A 16658-nucleotide genomic window follows, 5' to 3' on the forward strand; every position below is an offset into this window, starting at 1 on the left:
GACGATCCCTACCTGGGCACCCTCCGGGGGCCGCAGGACCCTCTGCTGCTAGGCCCGGCGGCCCCATCACAGCCCCCAGAACCAGAGTTCCGAGAAGCTCCCTCCCCTCCGACGGCCCTCCGCGCTGAGGAGGACGGGAGGCCCGCGGGGCCCCCAAGGTCAGGCAGCCCTAGCTGGGGCGTGCACGGCTGGGCCCGCTCGCCTGGCCACCTCTCGTGGCCCCGCCCCGTGTCCCCTGTGCTCCCCCCAAACCCAGCATCGTGGGGTGAGGATCGGCGCAAAGGCGACGCGGGAGGACGCCCCGCGCGCTCGCCACCCCCACCGCCTCCACCGCCTCCACCGCCTCCACCGCCTCCACCGCCTCCACCGCCTCCACCGCCTCCCCGCCGCACGTCCGCAGGGTGGGTGCGGCCGGCCCGGATCGGGCGCGGCACTGGGAGTTCTCCAAGGTGCTAAAATAAACCCAGCGAAGGATCAGGTTTCCCGACCGAAATAACCCAAGAGCCGCCTTAGAAATTCAAACTGAGAAAGCGATCCGGGCGGGCCTCCTGGGGTGGGGAGGCGGTGATGAAAAATGCTTTGCACAGGACTCCCGCCCCGTCCTGGCAGGAGACCCTGCACCGTCCCTCCCTCCGGCGCCCTCCAGCTGTGCCTCCCCCAGGGCCCGCTGCCCGGAGCCGAGCACCTCGCTGGCTGCCCTCCCCTTCCGTTCTGGGGTCATTGCCCCCAATTAACCAGCCTCCTCTTGGCCATGGGCCCCTGATGCCAAGGTCTGCAGTCGATAGGAGCCCAGACTCCAGATCAGATAGCCATTAATCCAGTAAATGTTCCTTGAGCACCTACTGTGTGCCAGGCACTGCCTGGGCTCTTAAGTGAACAGAGAGACAACGGTCCCTGCCCACTGGCTGACACTCTGCTAGGAAGACACAGGTCACGGACACAGCGAGTAACTGAGCGTCGAGTTAGAAGAGATACAGGCCAAGGAAGAGAGCAGACAGGGTAAGGGATGTTGGGGTGATGTTTGAGCCCCCGGGTACCCCGTTGGCTCACTCAGCTGCCCAGAGAGAATCCCTTTGCCTTTGAGCTTCAGCATCGGAATTTGTGCAGTGGGGACTTAAAGCCCACCTGGGACGCTGCTGTGACAGTTAAGGGACTGGCACAGAGCACGAGTTAAGCGCGAGTGAGGGTGTCATTCGGTCAGTGTGCCCAGGAGCACTGGGACGTCTTCCCTGTGCATTTAAGACGACAAGGCGCAGTGCCCGTGACGTGCTAACTGCCCCGGGTCCCACGAAGCTGTCGGGAAACGCCCCCTGCTCTCGGTGGCGGGGGGTGGGGGCAGCGCACCCGGTGCGTGGGGACAAGGGCTTCGGGCTGAGACCGGAGGCCGGCTCCGGCCCTGCCTCCTGCCCGGCGCGTCTCCTCACGCCGCGCTGCGCCCCTCTCTGGCGGTGGACTGTGCTGGGACAGGAAGGCTCCGTGGGCCAGGGCCCAGGCGGAGCCGCGGTTCGCGGGGACAGGTGGTCTGCAGGCACAGCGCCACCTCAGTCATCTTCGCTTGTCGCTGGTCCTTGCGTGGGGCTGGCGTGCAGCTAGCCTCAAAGGTGTTCCATGAGTGAGTGGGTGAGTGACGAGTGACAAGCAGGCAGGGCACGGAGAGGCTGTGGGGCACGTGGCCGGGAAGACAGCCCGCAGGCCCAGAGTTCCGGGGCCGGCCAGCCCACGTCCCAGCTCCGGCCCTCTCCAGCTGCGTGGCCGCCGCTCTCCGTCACCTCTAACGTGGACAAGCTGGGCTGGCTCTGTCGTCCGGACGCGCCCGCCATCCCGCCGCGTTCTCCCAGGTCTGGGCACCGCAGCGGGAGGCGCAGGCTGTCCCTCCGACCCCACGGCGACGCGCCCGAGCACGCTGTCCCATTGGGCACTGGCCGTGTGAGCCACTCATGCACACTCGCGCCAGCACGCAGGGACCTGTGCGAACCAGGCGGCCGCGCCAGGACCGCTCCAACGGTCACGAAGCGGAAACAGCCTGCGTGTCCCACAGTGGAGGGTTGCTCACGTGCTCTGGGGTCCGTCCGCGGGACACACAGCCATTGAAAAATGACAGGTTGTCATGGAAACAGGGCCAGGGTTGTATTTGTTAAGTGAAAATGGTAGGTTATTTTTTTAAAAGGCATGTAATACAATCATATTTTAAAATGCACATCTGTATATATGATATAGATATTGATAGACACAGTTTTTTTTAAGTTTATTTATTTACTTTTAGAGAGGGGGAAGTGAGGGGGAGAAAGAGGGAGAGACACATCGATGGACTGACTGCCCATCCCACACCCCCCACCGGGGGCCTGGCCCACAACCCAGGCACGTGCCCTGACTGGGAATTGAACAGGCGACCTTTCGGTGTGCGGGATGACACTGAACCCGCTGAGCCACACTGGTCAGGGCTAGATATAGTTTTTAATGTATCATTTCCGGTTATTAAAGTAATACTTGGTGGTTGTACAGTGTTTCAGGAATTGGAAATGAGACCAGTGAGAACCCTTTATCACCTGACCCCCTGGTACCCTCAGAGTCTGCGGGCAGTAGCTTACACTCGTGTTACCTGTATCTATTGAATTTATCGCAGCAAGCCTGCGACGTTTTGATCATAAGAAACCATTAGGCAATTGGTAAAATTATACCGTTTTACACTCTGGCTGGTTATTCTGGGGGTGTGCAGCCTGTCTTCCCCGCTGGATGGCAGGGAAGAGCTCAACGAAAGTATCGATCCAATGAATGAACGAATCCCAGCCCCCCGAGAAGTGGGGGCGTGCGGCTTGTTGCCGGTGTTCACACGGGGGTGGCACCTGCTTCTCAGCTGCCTGAGAGTGGGAACAGGGTCACCCCACCTTGCAGAGGGACAAGCGGGTCTCGGTGCAAGCAAGCCCTTCACACCACCCCGTCACCTGCCCCCCAGGGCAGGACAACGGGGCCAGGAGGACTAGGCGGACTGGCCTGCAGTCACCGAGCCAGAGGTCGCCGAGCCAGGCGTTGAACCCTGGGCCGCCCCACTCCGGGGCCGGCTCTGAGCCTCTCTCTCGGGCTCTGCCCAGCATGGAGCCCTCGGAGCCTGCCGGTAGCTCCGGCCCGACCAAGATGCTGACATAAGCCTCGGGGTATTAATAGCCTCCCCTGGGGCCGGGCTCCTCTGCCTGTTCTGAGGTCGGCCCAGGTCACGGGCGCCACCTGGGGTGGGGGAGTGCCTGGTGGGGAGCAGAGCAGGCACGTCCAGGTTCCTGTGGTCTGAGGCCCTTGTGTCCCACCCCAGGGGCCTCTTGGGAGTCAGACCGCCCCTCTCCTGGGCTTTCTAGCTGGAGGCCTCCAGCCTTTGAGCCTCAGCATCCTCATCTGTGCAATGGGGCTGCTATCCCAACTTCACAGGAAGGCCGGTTGCATGGCCCATGAGCTAAGGCAGGTGGCGAGCTCAGACACTGCTCCTGACCCACGTACCCTGAGCATGTGTTCTCAAGCATCTGTCCAGGGTCCAGGATGGGGCAGCGCACATCACCCTGCTGCACCCTGGGGGTTGGGGGGGCTGTGACACAGTCAGGGCACCCCCCTCTGGGGCCGAGTCTCAGTGGAACTTGCTGGAAAAGGAGCACCAAGGAGTCTGCAAGGAACTCCAGCCTTGCAGGTTCCTGGAGGCTGGCTCTGTGCCACCAGGTACGGGGTGGGAGCGGGACCTTGGGGCTGGGCCCTTCCAAAGGGGGACCTCAGAGGGGACGGAAGCTGTGCCTCCTTGGTTAAACGAGGTCCGCTCCCAGCCCACGGTGCTGAAGGCTGGCGACACGGCGGAGAGGCCCTGCTCAGCAGTTCACCAATATCACCTCGCCGACCCCACGACAGGCCTTGGCAGGTGCCTGCTGTCGCCCCCACGTCCCAGGTGGGGCAGGTGCATGCTGTCGATCCTGTGTTCCAGGTGGGGCAGCGGGGGCCCAGGGGGCCCAGTGACTGGCTCAAGGCCTCGCAGCTGGCTGGTGGCCAGCGGGCAGGTCACCCCTCACCCACCTGCCTCTGGAGCTCCTGGGCTGGCTCCCTGTGGCCACAGTGCACCCCCCATGAGGCAGCCTCCTGGCCTTGGGGTGCTCTGCACCCGGTCCCTGGGAGGCTGCGGGACGGGCGGGCTTCACACAGGCAGCACGGCAGGGGTGGTAGTCACCGGTTCCCGCCTCCATCCCAGCTGAGCGGATAGGCCTTGGCTGCCGTGAATAGTGAGACCGCAGCGTCCACTCCTGACCCTTCTGGTCACCCTCAAACAGTGGCTTCCCCCCCAGCCCAGGCCTAGTCTGTGCCAGCAGGGCTGCAGAGGCTACGGATTCCTGCAGTCGCCTCAGGGCAGGGGGTGCGGGGAGGCCTGACTCCTCCTCCACCGGGCCCCTCGGCCTGCCCTCTCTGGGTTTGCAGCCCCTCTTGCCCCCTTGGCTCTGTGGGCCCCCGAAGCCTCACCTGGGATAGGCTCTCCCTTGCCCGGGGCCTCCACCTGCCCTTCCTCCCCGGCGGCCCTCCACAGCACCAGGCCAGCCCCACAGCCGGTTCTGTCCCCTCTCCAGGTAGTGTGCACCCGTGCAATGACGTCCGAGCCATGAGCTCCCCGGGGACGGGGACGGGGTCTTTCCTCCGCTGCCACGTGCCAGGGGCCTGGTAACCATCCCCAGGCTGCCTGGCGCTGTGCCAGTGCCCCATCCTTCACGAAAGGGAGGCTGCCTCCAAGGGGCAGAGCCGCTGCCAACCCGTGGGTGTGCACGTCCTTCTAATGGAAAGCAATCTTACCGATTGCCATTTCATTGGGCTGCGATGCGCTGAAGCCCGATTCAAGACTGATTAAAAGAAAAAAAGGCCAGCCTGCCAGCTTAATGAAATGCTCTCCCAGAGGGGAGGGGCGGGGCCTGGTCCCAGCAGACCCAAAGGGATGCTTTCAGTGACATCATCCACCCCATCTGGTGGATGCCCGGAGAGGCCTTCAGCCCGGGCTCCGAGGCCCAGTCCGTGGGACCAGGTCCCAGCCGCCCGGGGCCCGCAGCACGGGCCCCAGGGCAGGCCTGGCTTGCAGGGGCCTGGTCTGCTCAGAGGGAAGCTGGTACACGCAGGGCTTAGTGGAGAGCCCACTCTTAGGGCCCCAGGCCCGGAGCACCGCTGAGGACTACATTTCCCAGAGTGCCCCAGGGCCTGGGAGTGAGCCATTGGAAGATTTAAATAGCCCAGGCCCGAGGCCGCGGCGGCAGCTGCGGCCTCCTCCGCCTCCCCGGTGGCCCCATTGGCGCAGGCGGGCGTCGGTGGGCTCGATTGGCTGCCCAGCTGGCACGGACGCCCCTCGGAGCCCGGCGGCGGCCGGAGGTAAACAGCCATGTGCGGTTCGGCTCTCTATATTTAACAGCCGCCGCGGAGGAGGCAGAGAGGCCGGGAGCGGTGGCGGCTCCGGGGGCAGCGCCTACGTCGGGAAGAAGGCCCTCGCAGCGCGGCTGGCACCGGCCCTCGCGGTGTCGGCGTCGCCATGCCCGCCTCGCAGAGCCGGGCCCGCGCCCGGGACCGCAACAACGTCCTCAATCGGGCCGAGTTCCTGTCCCTGAACCAGCCCCCCAAGGGGGCCCCGGAGCCCCGCAGCTCGGGTAGGAAGGCTTCCGGCCCCTCGGCGCAGCCCCCGCCCCCCGGCGACGGGGCCCGGGAGCGGCGCCAGTCCCAGCAGCTGCCCGAGGAGGACTGCATGCAGCTGAACCCCTCATTCAAGGGCATCGCCTTCAACTCCCTGCTGGCCATCGACATCTGCATGTCCAAGAGGCTGGGGGTGTGTGCCGGCCGGGCCGCGTCCTGGGCGGGCGCCCGCTCTATGGTCAAGCTCATCGGCATCACGGGCCACGGCATCCCCTGGATCGGGGGCACCATCCTCTGCCTGGTGAAGAGCAGCACGCTGGCCGGCCAGGAGGTGCTCATGAACCTGCTTCTGGGTGAGTGTGCCCGCCGTCCTCCACCCACCCGCCCCACCCACCCTGCCAGGACCAGCAGGGCCCTGGGAAACAGACTGGAACAGTCTAATGAGGTTAGGCAAGGGAGGGCGCCCCAGAAACGGGTGAGCTTCCGGCCTGGGGAGGAGAGAGCCGGGGACGTGCAGAGGAGGTCCCTGCAGAGTGGGGCCTGGAGAACGGGGTGCCCCACGGGAACCCCGAGGGGAGGGCCTTGCTCTTGGTTAGTGCTCCACCGCCCCAGGGGCAGCTCAGGGGGTGGGGGCTGTAGCCTCAAGGCAGATGGCTGGGGTCTGGCAGGGCCCTGGGGAGGTCCTGGAGTGGGGCATCTCATTGTGGAACCCCCACCCACAGGTTGGGGTCCTTGAGTTTCTGGGTTGCTCACAGGCAGCACTTGTGAGTGAGTGGCCCCCTGGCCCCTGCCTGGCTCAGGGACCCACAAGCTGCCTGCAGTGCTCCCACAGGGCCTAGGGGTGCAGGGGGCTCAGTCTGGGCTCCCACGTGCTCGTGGCCTCCTGAAATCCTTACCTGCTGCTTCCCTGGGCAAATCACTGGTGTTCGGTTTGTTCTGACAACGTCTTTGCCACCGCGTCTTGCCATTCGGCCTTGCTCTGTGCCAGGTGCCACGTGGGGCTGTGTGGAAGGCAGGCCCCCCTCCAGCTGCCACCCTTCAGGCACCCCCAGGTCCCCAACGTGCCCAGGGAATCTCTGCTTCTACCCTCCGAGCTGGGCCCATGTCCATGCCTCGCCCTTCCCAGCGTGGCTGCCATTTGGAGCACAGGTGGGCGGGAGTCCCAGGGTAAGCAAGCACTGATGAGGGGGCCCAGGCCCTCCAAGGGTGGGGGGTGGACCACTGAGAGCTGTGGTCCCAGAGGAAGTCCTGACACAGAGGGGTACCTCCCTGCTCAGGTTTCAGAGAGTCAAGGTGGACGCACTTGGGCGGTACACAGGGAGGCAAGAGGTGGTTGGTCTGGCACCGTCCACGTTTTCTTGTTCTAATGACTAGATTATCTGTATTACTTGTTACTGACCCCGAATAAGCATTCCCACGTGACTGGCGCTATCTTCACTCCCATTTCACAGATTAGGAAAACTGAGGCTCCTGTAAATGAAGGAGCCAGGCCAAGTCCTCAGAGCCAGAGATTTCCAACAGGTCCGCCTGACGTCCTGGCCCGTGAGCATGGGCCTGGGTGGGAGGGACACAGCCAGGTGGCCAAGACGCCACATGGGGGGCTTCTGGGGGCAGAGCCCTGCTCTCATCACCTTCAGCCTCCCCAGGGCCCACCGCAGCCTCCCACGGAGCAGCGTTGGGGGTTAGGTGGCCCAGCGTCAGGGGACGGGAGTGGAGAGTGTGCTTGGGTCTGCTCCCCGGACACCGTCTGCATGTCCCCTCCCCGGATGACGGTGGCCGGGAAAGATCCAGGACGTGTGCGGTGTCATCGCGGTGGGCCCACTTTCCCGTAAACCACGCCACCACTCCTGAGCCTCACCGCACCCCGTGGGGGAGGAGCCATGATTCCCAGCCACTTGAGGAGGAGCAAACAGAGGCACAGGGAGGTGTGTGGCTGGTGGGGGACAGGCCGGGGTGAGAGCTGGGAGCGACTCTCACTTGTTAGGAGAAGGTTTCTGGCTGTTCCAGCCGCCAGCCGCTGTGGTGCAAAGGTGTTTGCTCGAAGAGCAAGGCTCCAGACACCTCTGTTTTTTTTTTAAGACTTTATTTATTTTTATTTTTAGAAAGAGGGAAAGGAAGGCAGAAAGAGAAGGAGAGAAACATCAATGTGTGATTGCCTCTTGTACGCCCCCTACTGGGGAACCTGGCCCGCAGCCCAGGCACGTGCCCTGGCTGGGAACCGAACCAGCAACCTTTCGGTTCACAGGCTGGCGCTCATTCCTCTGAGCGACACGAGCCAGGACGTTTTAGGTTTTCTAAAACTTCATTTATTGCACTTCATTGTGTACCAAATACTTTGCTGTGAATGTCCCATATTTCACAATTTCAAAATCTTTTTAATGACCATATAAGGTAAATGTGAATACACCCACTTTACAGATGAGTTACATGGGGCTCGGGGTGGGGGTGAAGGGACTTGCGCACTCCACCCCGCTGTACTGGTAGGTCAGGGGCCCAAGCCTGAGTCCTCTAGGCTGCAGACCCCTCGCTGTCCCCCTCGCCGCTGGTCTGCGGGGTCCTGTCATCCTCCAGCCTTTGCGGGCGGGGGCTTGGGGTCCTACAGCTCCAGAGCACAGGCTCCGAGGTCGGACTGGGCTTCGTCCAGGCCCCGGCCTGAACCCAACTTGCTCTGTGACCCTGGTCACAGCAGTCTCTGTCTCTGGGCCTCAGCGTCCTGGTCAGTACATGGGCTGCAGGCTACAGTAGGGACCCAGAGGGCAAAGCACTGGGCATATGGTGGCCACGGCTGTGCCCAGTGGATGGCCGATGCCAGCATTCTGCAGACCACAGACCCCGAGCGGTGAGGGAGCCCTGCCCAGCCTGCTCGCCCACTCCCACACCAGGGATTCAGGGGGACAGTCTCTGAGCTGCAGCAGAGACCCCTACCTGTACAGCTGGGGCCTGGGCTCCCCTCGGGCCCGGGCGACACTCAAGAGCCTTGGGAGATGCAGGCTCCAGCCACGGGGACTGGAAAGGGTCCCAGCTGGGCCCGCTGGAGGTTCTCCGCCCTGCCCCCTGCGCTGCCTGCCCCAGGGCACGCCGCCCACACTGGAAACCTCAAAGCCAGGAAAAGCAGCTGGCAAAAGCTGGGGCTCCAGAGTCAGCGGACCTGGGCGCCAATCCCCGCTCTGCTGTGGGAACTTGGGCAGGTGACTCTGCCTCTCTGAGCCCGTTGTCCTGCTCTGTTAAGTGGGTTGCTGGGGCACCGCCCTGAAGGATTGCACAAGGGGTGCCAGCACATACGAGTGCCAGCTAGCGCCGGTGTAGCAGTGATTGTCACCGTCCTCATCGCCGTCTCCCAGGTCCCCTCCACGCTCTGGGCGTGCGAGGTGACCCCATCCCTCCTTTGTCCCTCCCCTGCAGCACCTGGCTTGACGATCCCACAGGGAGCCAGGGGACAGGTGGCGCAGGCCTGTCCCAGTTCGCCAAGCCCATCCTGGTTTGCTCACGGGCCTGCCCTTGGGGGACAGTGGCCTCTACGTCAGGTTGTCATGGTCTCCAAAACTGTCTTTACTGAGACCTTCCGACTGGGAAAACCGTGCATTCTTTTCCTGTGTCATTGCTCTATCGTGGTGAAGTACATATCAAATGAAATTTGCCACGTTAACCACTTGTGAGCGTGCAGGTCAGCGGTGTTAATTACGTCCTCGTTCGAGTGCTACCGCCACCGCCACCCCCGTGCAGCTCCAGAACTTTCTCATCTCCCAGACCGAACCTGTGTCCCCACGAGTGACTGCTCTAGGGGCTGTGGACCCGCGGAGTGACGCCGTGTTTGTCCTTTTGTGACCAGCTTCTTTCCCGGAGCTTACTGTCCTCCAGGTCCGAGTTTCTTACGTGTCAGCATTTCCTTCCTGGTGTGGCTGAATAATATTCCATCGCGTGGCTGGACCACGTTTTCTTTATCCGCCACCTGTCGGTGGGTGCTTGGGTTGCGTCTGCCGTTTGGCGGTGGTGGCGCGCGCCGGTGCTGAGAGTGGGCGTGACAGCGTCCTTCTGCGTGCCCGCTCTCCCTCCCTGCGGGCGCAGATCCGGGTGGACGCGCCGGGTCGGCTCCGTGCGTGCCCTGTGCAGGGACCCGCCTGTTCTCCATAGCGGCTGCGCCGTCCCGCATCCCCACCGGCCCCGCACAGGGGCTCGTTTCTCCGAGTCCTCGCCCGCTCCTGCTATTTTCCGTGTTTCTGATGCCAGCCCCCCCGATTCGTGTGCACGTGGACTGTGGCTTCTGTCTGCACCTCCTCGGTGAGGCGCAGAATAGGGGGCCTTTCCACTCGGCACCCCGAGGTCAGGGAACGCAGACCTCACCCGGGCAGGTGGCGGGAAGGGCGAGCCTAGGAGTGACCTCCCCAGCAGTCTGGGTCACGGGCCTCTGGATTTCCCTCTGTGCGCGCATGCGTCTCTCGGATGACCCCCCACCCCGCCCAGTGCTGTGCGGCCCAGCTCGGCCTCCTTCTCGTGGCTGTGACGGACCTGCTGGGCCCCGTACCTCCCACCTGGACTCATGGTCTCAGCCCCCACATCCCTTCACATCTGAGGGGTTCAGAGCCCAGAGCCAGCTTCCTCAGCCCTGCAGCAGCACTGCCCGCGCCCTGCCACAGCCGTCTCTCAGCACCCCCTCCCTGCAGCCCCCCCTTCCCACCAGCAACCCCCCCCATAATGTGTTCTGTGAGCTTTCCCAGCCCCGCCCACCAGCCCCTGCTCCCCAGGACAGCTTAGGTGACAACCTCTTCGAAAGTCTTGTGTAGACTGTCCCCAACTGCTGGTATTTAGGCTGGTCCCAACCTTCACGGTCAGGAACACTTACTTCTGTGGAAGATGACACTGCCTCGCTGCAGAGGTGGCACAGCCGTCCTGCCCTCTCCCCAGCTTCACTCGTCATCATCTCAGTGGGGCTCGGCCAGCAGACCGGTCTGTGTCCCCACAGGGGCCCTTTGGCGGCCCCTGACTGGTCAGGGCCCTCCTGCCCATCCTCGCAGCCAGCTGCCCTTGTGGCTCGTACAGAAATGCAGGCAGGAGGCGAGCCACCGGCTGGCCCTGGGTCGCCAGCGGCCCTGCTCCCGGGCTGCCCCCAGCAGCCTGGCACTCAGCCGAGGGGACAAGTGGCTCCATGGACCTTCTGCGCCCGTGGTTTGGACACCCTCGTGGCCCGCATTCCTCGGAGCCAGGGCCAGCGTTCTCGTCGGGGTTCCTCGGGTGAGAAGCCGGAAACCTGCAAAGGTGTGAACTCTGCCGAGAGCCGCTCAGGCCAGGGGACATCAAGACCGACCCTCAGGCCTCCCCGCCCACCCCGGCCAGCCCGTCTGCCGCGTGCACGCTCCCCGGGGTCCGCCTTTCTGGCCCGGTGCTCGGGGTTCTGCAATCACCCTGCTCGAGTGCTGAGACACGCGTCCCGTCGGACTGGCCATCCTGACCGCTCCACAGCACGCAGATCGGCGGCGGCTAGTACGTTCGCTCCCTTGCGCACACAACCGGCGCCTCCGCCGTCTCCAGAACCTCCTCGTCTCCCCCGGCGGAAACTCCGTCCCGCTCCACACGCAGCCCCCAGCCCCTGCCCCAGCCCCTGGGAGCCTCTGAGCTACGTCCCGTCTCTATGAATTCCCGAGTTCCAGGCACCTCCTGTAAGGGGAGCTGTGCAATACCGGTCGTTTGTCAAAATAACTGTTTAAAAAGGTGTACAAGCGTCGTGTGTATTTGTGGGAAGAAACCCAATTAAATGCAGAATGGCGGAAAGACCATGCGCATCACCCCCGGCCTCCCCAGCTGGCGGGCAGCGCGGTGGCCTCTCCCGGGGCGCCTGCCCGAGGGTTTGCTCTGGCCCGTTTCACAGAAATGGCGCCCTACTGTAAGGCCCGCGTGGGCATTGGCTTTTCCCACCGGGCCACCCCCGGCTGTGCTTCAGTGGCTATAAATACACACCGGCTCCACCCTTCACGGTGGCCCGGAGCGCTCCATTGTCTACGCTTGGCCACGGTTTGTCCCATCCGTCTGCCACTCAAGGGCACTGTGCTGGCGCGTGTCCCTCTCTCGGGGAGACAGGGAATGCCACAGCGGCCATCCTTGACCGTGAGGCCCGGTGCGCAGCCCTGACCGCTTCCCAGGACGTGCCTGCCGATGGAAGGGGCCGCCTCCCAAGTCCGAGGCCAGACGCCCTTCAGAAGGTCAACGCGTTCAACCTTCCGAGTGAAGGTTTAAGCACTGCTGGCTGGTCCCCCCACCTTCCCGAGAAGCCAGTGGGGTGGGGGGCTAGAGGCAGGGCCACCCCCCGGGAAAGAAGGGCCAGGACCCCTCCTCCCAGCCCCAGCCAGCGAGAGGCACAGCTCACAAACCTGTGCCCTCCCCAGCCAGCATGGAGCCCCACCTTTGTCTCCTCTCTGGGGACGGGGGTCAGGGGACAGGACTTCAGGGCCTGGGGAAGAGTCGAGCTTCCTGCATGGGGGGGTGGTTCAGGCGTCTCAGACCCCAGTTTAGTGAGAGGGGGAGGAACGGCCCTGCCTCCCAGGCGCCAGTGACAGAGGGGGAGGAGGGCCTCGGAGCAGCCTCTGGGATGGTCCCGTTTTATCAATGAGGGGAGGGAGGCTCCAGCAGAGGGCTGTGCCAAGGTCACGCCGTGTGCGAGCCGGCGACCTTGGAGCCAGCTCAGACTCTGGGTCCCAGCTGCAGTGAGCCGAGGCCCAGGAAGGTTTAGTGACCGGCACGGTCACCCAAGGGGTCGCAGGCCATGGGTGCCAGCCTCTCTCCCGCCCCAGGTCCTCAGCCTCCCCACAAGCGGACCTTCCCTGTGGGGGCCCCGGCTTCCCTCCCAAGCCCTGAGGGAGTGTGGTTGGGAGCTCGACCGGCCGTGAGGGCAGGACTCACGGAGTCCTCAGTGGTGGCGCCGCGGGCTTCTATTTCTGGGCCCCGGATTATTCGCTGACAGGTCAGAATCACAGCACACTGAGGGCTGGCTGCCATGCGAGAGGAGGGCAGGGAGGAGGGGAGCGGGGCCCTGCAGGGTGGAGGGGTGGGGGTGGGCGGGCAGGCCGTCAGCTCTGCTGGAGACCCAGCCTGCGGTCTGAGCGAGTCACCCACTGCCTCTCCTTCCAACCCTCCACACCCACAGCTGCCGTGTGGTGAGGGGGCGGCCCTGCAGGTGCACCCCACCTGGAAAGGGGCTCTTATAACTGTCCTTACTTCCCGTCTCTTCCTCAGCTGTGTGATACCCTGCCACGGTTCACCAGCCCCGGGGCCTGGCCCGCCCCTGACATACCCAAGAACTGGGGATGCCCCAAAACTGAACCAGCTCAGGATGGGCTGGGCCAACTGCACAGCCAGGCTGGCCCCATGGTTCCCCCAGGGACACAGGACAGAGGGACAGAGACCCGTGTGGAGAGCCTGTCACTCAGGGAGGGAACGGCCTCCCTGGGCTGGAGAGGGCTGGCGGGCCCCTCTCGGCCTGGCCTCCCGCCTCAGTTGCTCCGGCTGCTCCCTTAGGCCCAGAGTCCCAGGGGTCAGAGGCAGCCGCCTCCGTCCAGCTCCCAGCTGCCCTGCTGGTCACTCTCTCCCGCTGGAACTGTGACCTCCCACGGGCTCATGGGGCTCCCCTGGGTCAGTGGCATGTGGGCTGGCTGGCCACCAGCCACACACCACCCAGGCCCCCACCTCCCCAGAGCAGGCCTGGGCTCCTGGGAGCAAGTTGCCATGGAAACTCGTGGCAGGCGTGTGTAGGGTGTGGAACAGGTTCCCGCCCTTCCTTAGGCTTCTCCTCTCTGGGCCCTGCAGCCTGCTCCTGCCCTGCTTCCTGCTTCTGCCCCCGTTCCTTGCTGGCCAGGCATGCCCCCGGGCCGTGGGACATTGGCCAGCCCTGCAGCTAGTGAGAAGGGCCAGCCCAGGGGAGAGCAGGGGTTCGAATCCCAAACAAGAGCCCTGTGGCGGGCAGGAACGAGGAATGCTGACCAGCCCTGTGCTGACCAGGTAGCACCATCTTCTTCTGGGTGGTCTGGCCGCTCAGCGCCATGGCCACTGTAGAAGTGAGTCACGGTGCCTCCGACATGACCGCTGAGGGGTTCCGGGGCCGTGTGACATGGCAACTTTCAAATACAGGTCACCGCAGGGCGTGTGGAGAGCATGGTACAGCTTTTACTAACCCTACGCTCTACAGATGGCCAGAAGGGTCTGGGACAGCGGCTGCCTCTGGGTGGCTGGGTCCCAGGTGATGGCAGACCCTTTGTAAATGTTCTGCCCTGCACATCTACCGGGTCACTATTTTCAACAGTTGTTTGTTTTTCATCTGAGCGGGAGGGGTCGGGGGCCAGCGATGCTGGTGTCCCCGCACAGGTTCCAGGAGAGCGCCCAGCGCCAGGCCGCAGCCCAGTCATCTGGTGCTCACCCTCCTCGGCCGTCCCTGGGTGCCGGGCACGTGCGGGGACCAGGTCCCTTTATAGGAAGCAACCAGAACAGGCAAAGCTATAGGGACAGAACGCAGATCGGGGGTTGGCGGGGGTTGGGGGGAGGGGTGGAGGCGTGACTGCTTCATGGGTGCAGGGTTTCACTTTGGGGCGATGAAGTGTTTTGGAACTGGACAGAGGTGGTGGTTGCACCCCGTGGAGGAGGTGTTAAACGCCACTGAAGTGCGGGCTGAAAAGCGGTTCGTTGTACCTTACGTGGCTTTCACCTCCACCTTAGACAAATGCGGACGGTAATGCGCAGTTCTCAGGATTGGCGGGGGTTTCGGTGAGTCCCTTTGAGAAAGGAAACCCGCAGCCCAGGGTCCCATTTGTGAGAACTCAGGTCGTCCGCGGTGCCCTCTGGGCCCTGATGCCCAATCACCCACTGTCCCCTTCCGCCGCTTCACTGAACCGCTCCCAGCTGCAAGCAGATGGGCCCTGCCCCTCACGAGCGCCCCCTGCAGGCGGGAGAGCGATGAGAGAAACGCATGAGAAACCGGGGCCCTGTCGGGTGGGGAGAAAGGCGTAACGAGAACTAAAGCAGGGACCCGGATAGAGGGCGGTGGGCCTTTTGTGAACAGGCAGTCAGGGCAGGCATCTCTGCCGGAAAGAGTGAGGGTGCGTGCCGTGTGCATGTGCCATGGAAGGGCATTCCAGGAGGAGGGAACAGCACAGGCGGAGGCCCAGAGGCAGGAGTGCAGAAGACGGGGCGGGAGGCGGGGCGGGAGGGGAGAGGGAGGAAGGCGGCACTGACAGCCCCGCCCCCCCCGCCCCTCTGTCCCGCCCACAGCCCTGCTCCTGGACATCATGACCGTGGCCGGCGTGCAGAAGCTCATCAAGCGGCGTGGCCCCTTTGAGACGAGCCCCAGCCTCCTGGACTACCTCACCATGGACGTGTACGCCTTCCCCGCCGGGCACGCCAGCCGCGCGGCCATGGTGTCCAAGTTCTTCCTCAGCCACCTGGTGCTGGCGGTGCCCCTGCGCATCCTGCTGGTGCTCTGGGCCTTCTGCGTGGGCCTGTCACGCGTGATGATCGGGCGCCACCACATCACGGACGTCATCTCGGGCTTCGTCATCGGCTACCTTCAGTTCCGCCTGGTGGAGCTGGTCTGGATGTCCTCCAACACCTGCCAGATGCTCATCTCCGCCTGGTGAGCCCATGCCCGCGGCTTGCGGCTTGCGGCGGTGGCGGCGGCGGCGGCGGCCGCCGGAGAGAGCTGGCAGGAAGTGGGCAGGAAGCGGCAAGGCCAGCAGGGACGGGCGGACTGCGCAGCCCCACCTCCTCTTCTCCCTCCTGGCCGGACGCTGGTGACCTCAGGCGGGCCCAGCTGGTGACCGGTGGGCATGTCTGGAAGCACCGGGGCCCCTGCTCTTTAGCTGGGGCTCCAAGTCCCTCTCCAGGCAGCCCCGAGTCCTGCGTGGGGACACCTCTGCTTCGCTTCTGCAGTGGAGGTAGCCGGCGAGAACCCAGCCGGCAGGAGAGGGGCGGAGTCTCATTCTTGCATCATCACATGACTGTTGAGTTCTTGGCCACGCCCACCAGGCCACAGTTCGAGGCCCCGCAAAGTTCCCCCGACCTACCACCCAGCACGGGTGCCATGCAGGGCCATTGATAGCTTAGGGCAGCCCTTTGCACAGGGTGCCCCACGGGACAGCGGCTTGGGGAGGAAAAGGGTTTTGTGGTCAACTAAATTTGGGGAAAGCTGCACCCTCTGCCTCGTGTCGGCTGTCCGCCAGGGTGGCTACTGTCGCAAAGCCTCCGCCAGGCCCTGCAGAGCAGCCACCTGTCCAAGTGGGAGGCGCCCCACGTTTCCTGAGCTTATTTGACCACAGGGCCCTTTTCTCCTGGGACAGCTGCCGACTCCTAAGGGGCCGCTGTCTCCTCCAGCCCATGTGGGGAGACGCTGCCCCGCAGCGGAGGGGCCTGAGGTGCGAGCTGGCCTCTCCCAGCGCTGAGCAGGGCCACAGCCGGTGGGAAGCCCACGGCCTGTGGGCGTCGGCGCCACTTTGGCCCCCAGGGGCCGGACTCCGTGTGACCTAATAGGTCGTTTCCAAGTCAGCCGTTATGGAGGTGCATTTCATGTGACAATACAGATGATATGCAAGCAGACCTTGGCCTGTGTGGTTTTCCTTTGCGAGTGGGGAGCTTCCTGGCTGGGGAATACCTGTCAGCTGGGGCGGGGGAGGGGGTTGAGGGTGGAGTTTCTGTTCACACGGGGAAGCTGATTTCTTCACTCCCAGACGGGCCATGGGGCCAGGTGGTCAGAGGACAGTGGGCTCCTGGACTTTCCCAGGGTGGTCGGTCTCTTCTCCCTGAGGCCCCTGGGTGTGGCACCCCAGGCCCCCAGGTGCACTGGCCCCTCTGCCCAGCTCCCACTGAGATGCTGCCGGACTTCCCCCCTGGGGTGGAAGACTTCTCCCTCCAGTCTCCCAACTCTGCACTGCTCCCCACCCACGTGGTCCCTGCCCCGGGAGTTGGGGGTGGGGAGTTGCAATGAGATATATACTGGGATCTTCCCCCAGCCACGGGTGCCAGGGCAGGGGTCCTGGGGAGGGGAGAGGCAGGAGACTGGT

General features: G+C 64.1%; 1 protein-coding gene across 1 annotated transcript; it reads left to right on the forward strand.

The window, feature by feature from the left end:
• The first annotated feature begins 5230 nt into the window (after positions 1–5230).
• Positions 5231–16194, forward strand: PLPP7 (phospholipid phosphatase 7 (inactive)). Its single transcript, XM_045846426.1, has 2 exons — positions 5231–5978; positions 14875–16194. The coding sequence occupies exons 1-2, from the start codon at positions 5528–5530 to the stop codon at positions 15237–15239; spliced, it is 816 nt and encodes a 271-aa protein (XP_045702382.1). The 5' UTR covers positions 5231–5527; the 3' UTR covers positions 15240–16194.
• The last annotated feature ends 464 nt before the right edge of the window (positions 16195–16658 follow it).

The sequence above is a fragment of the Phyllostomus hastatus genome, unplaced genomic scaffold (genome assembly GCF_019186645.2).
Source record: "Phyllostomus hastatus isolate PE091 unplaced genomic scaffold, TTU_PhHast_1.1 phas_contig_495, whole genome shotgun sequence".
NCBI lineage: Eukaryota > Metazoa > Chordata > Mammalia > Chiroptera > Phyllostomidae > Phyllostomus > Phyllostomus hastatus.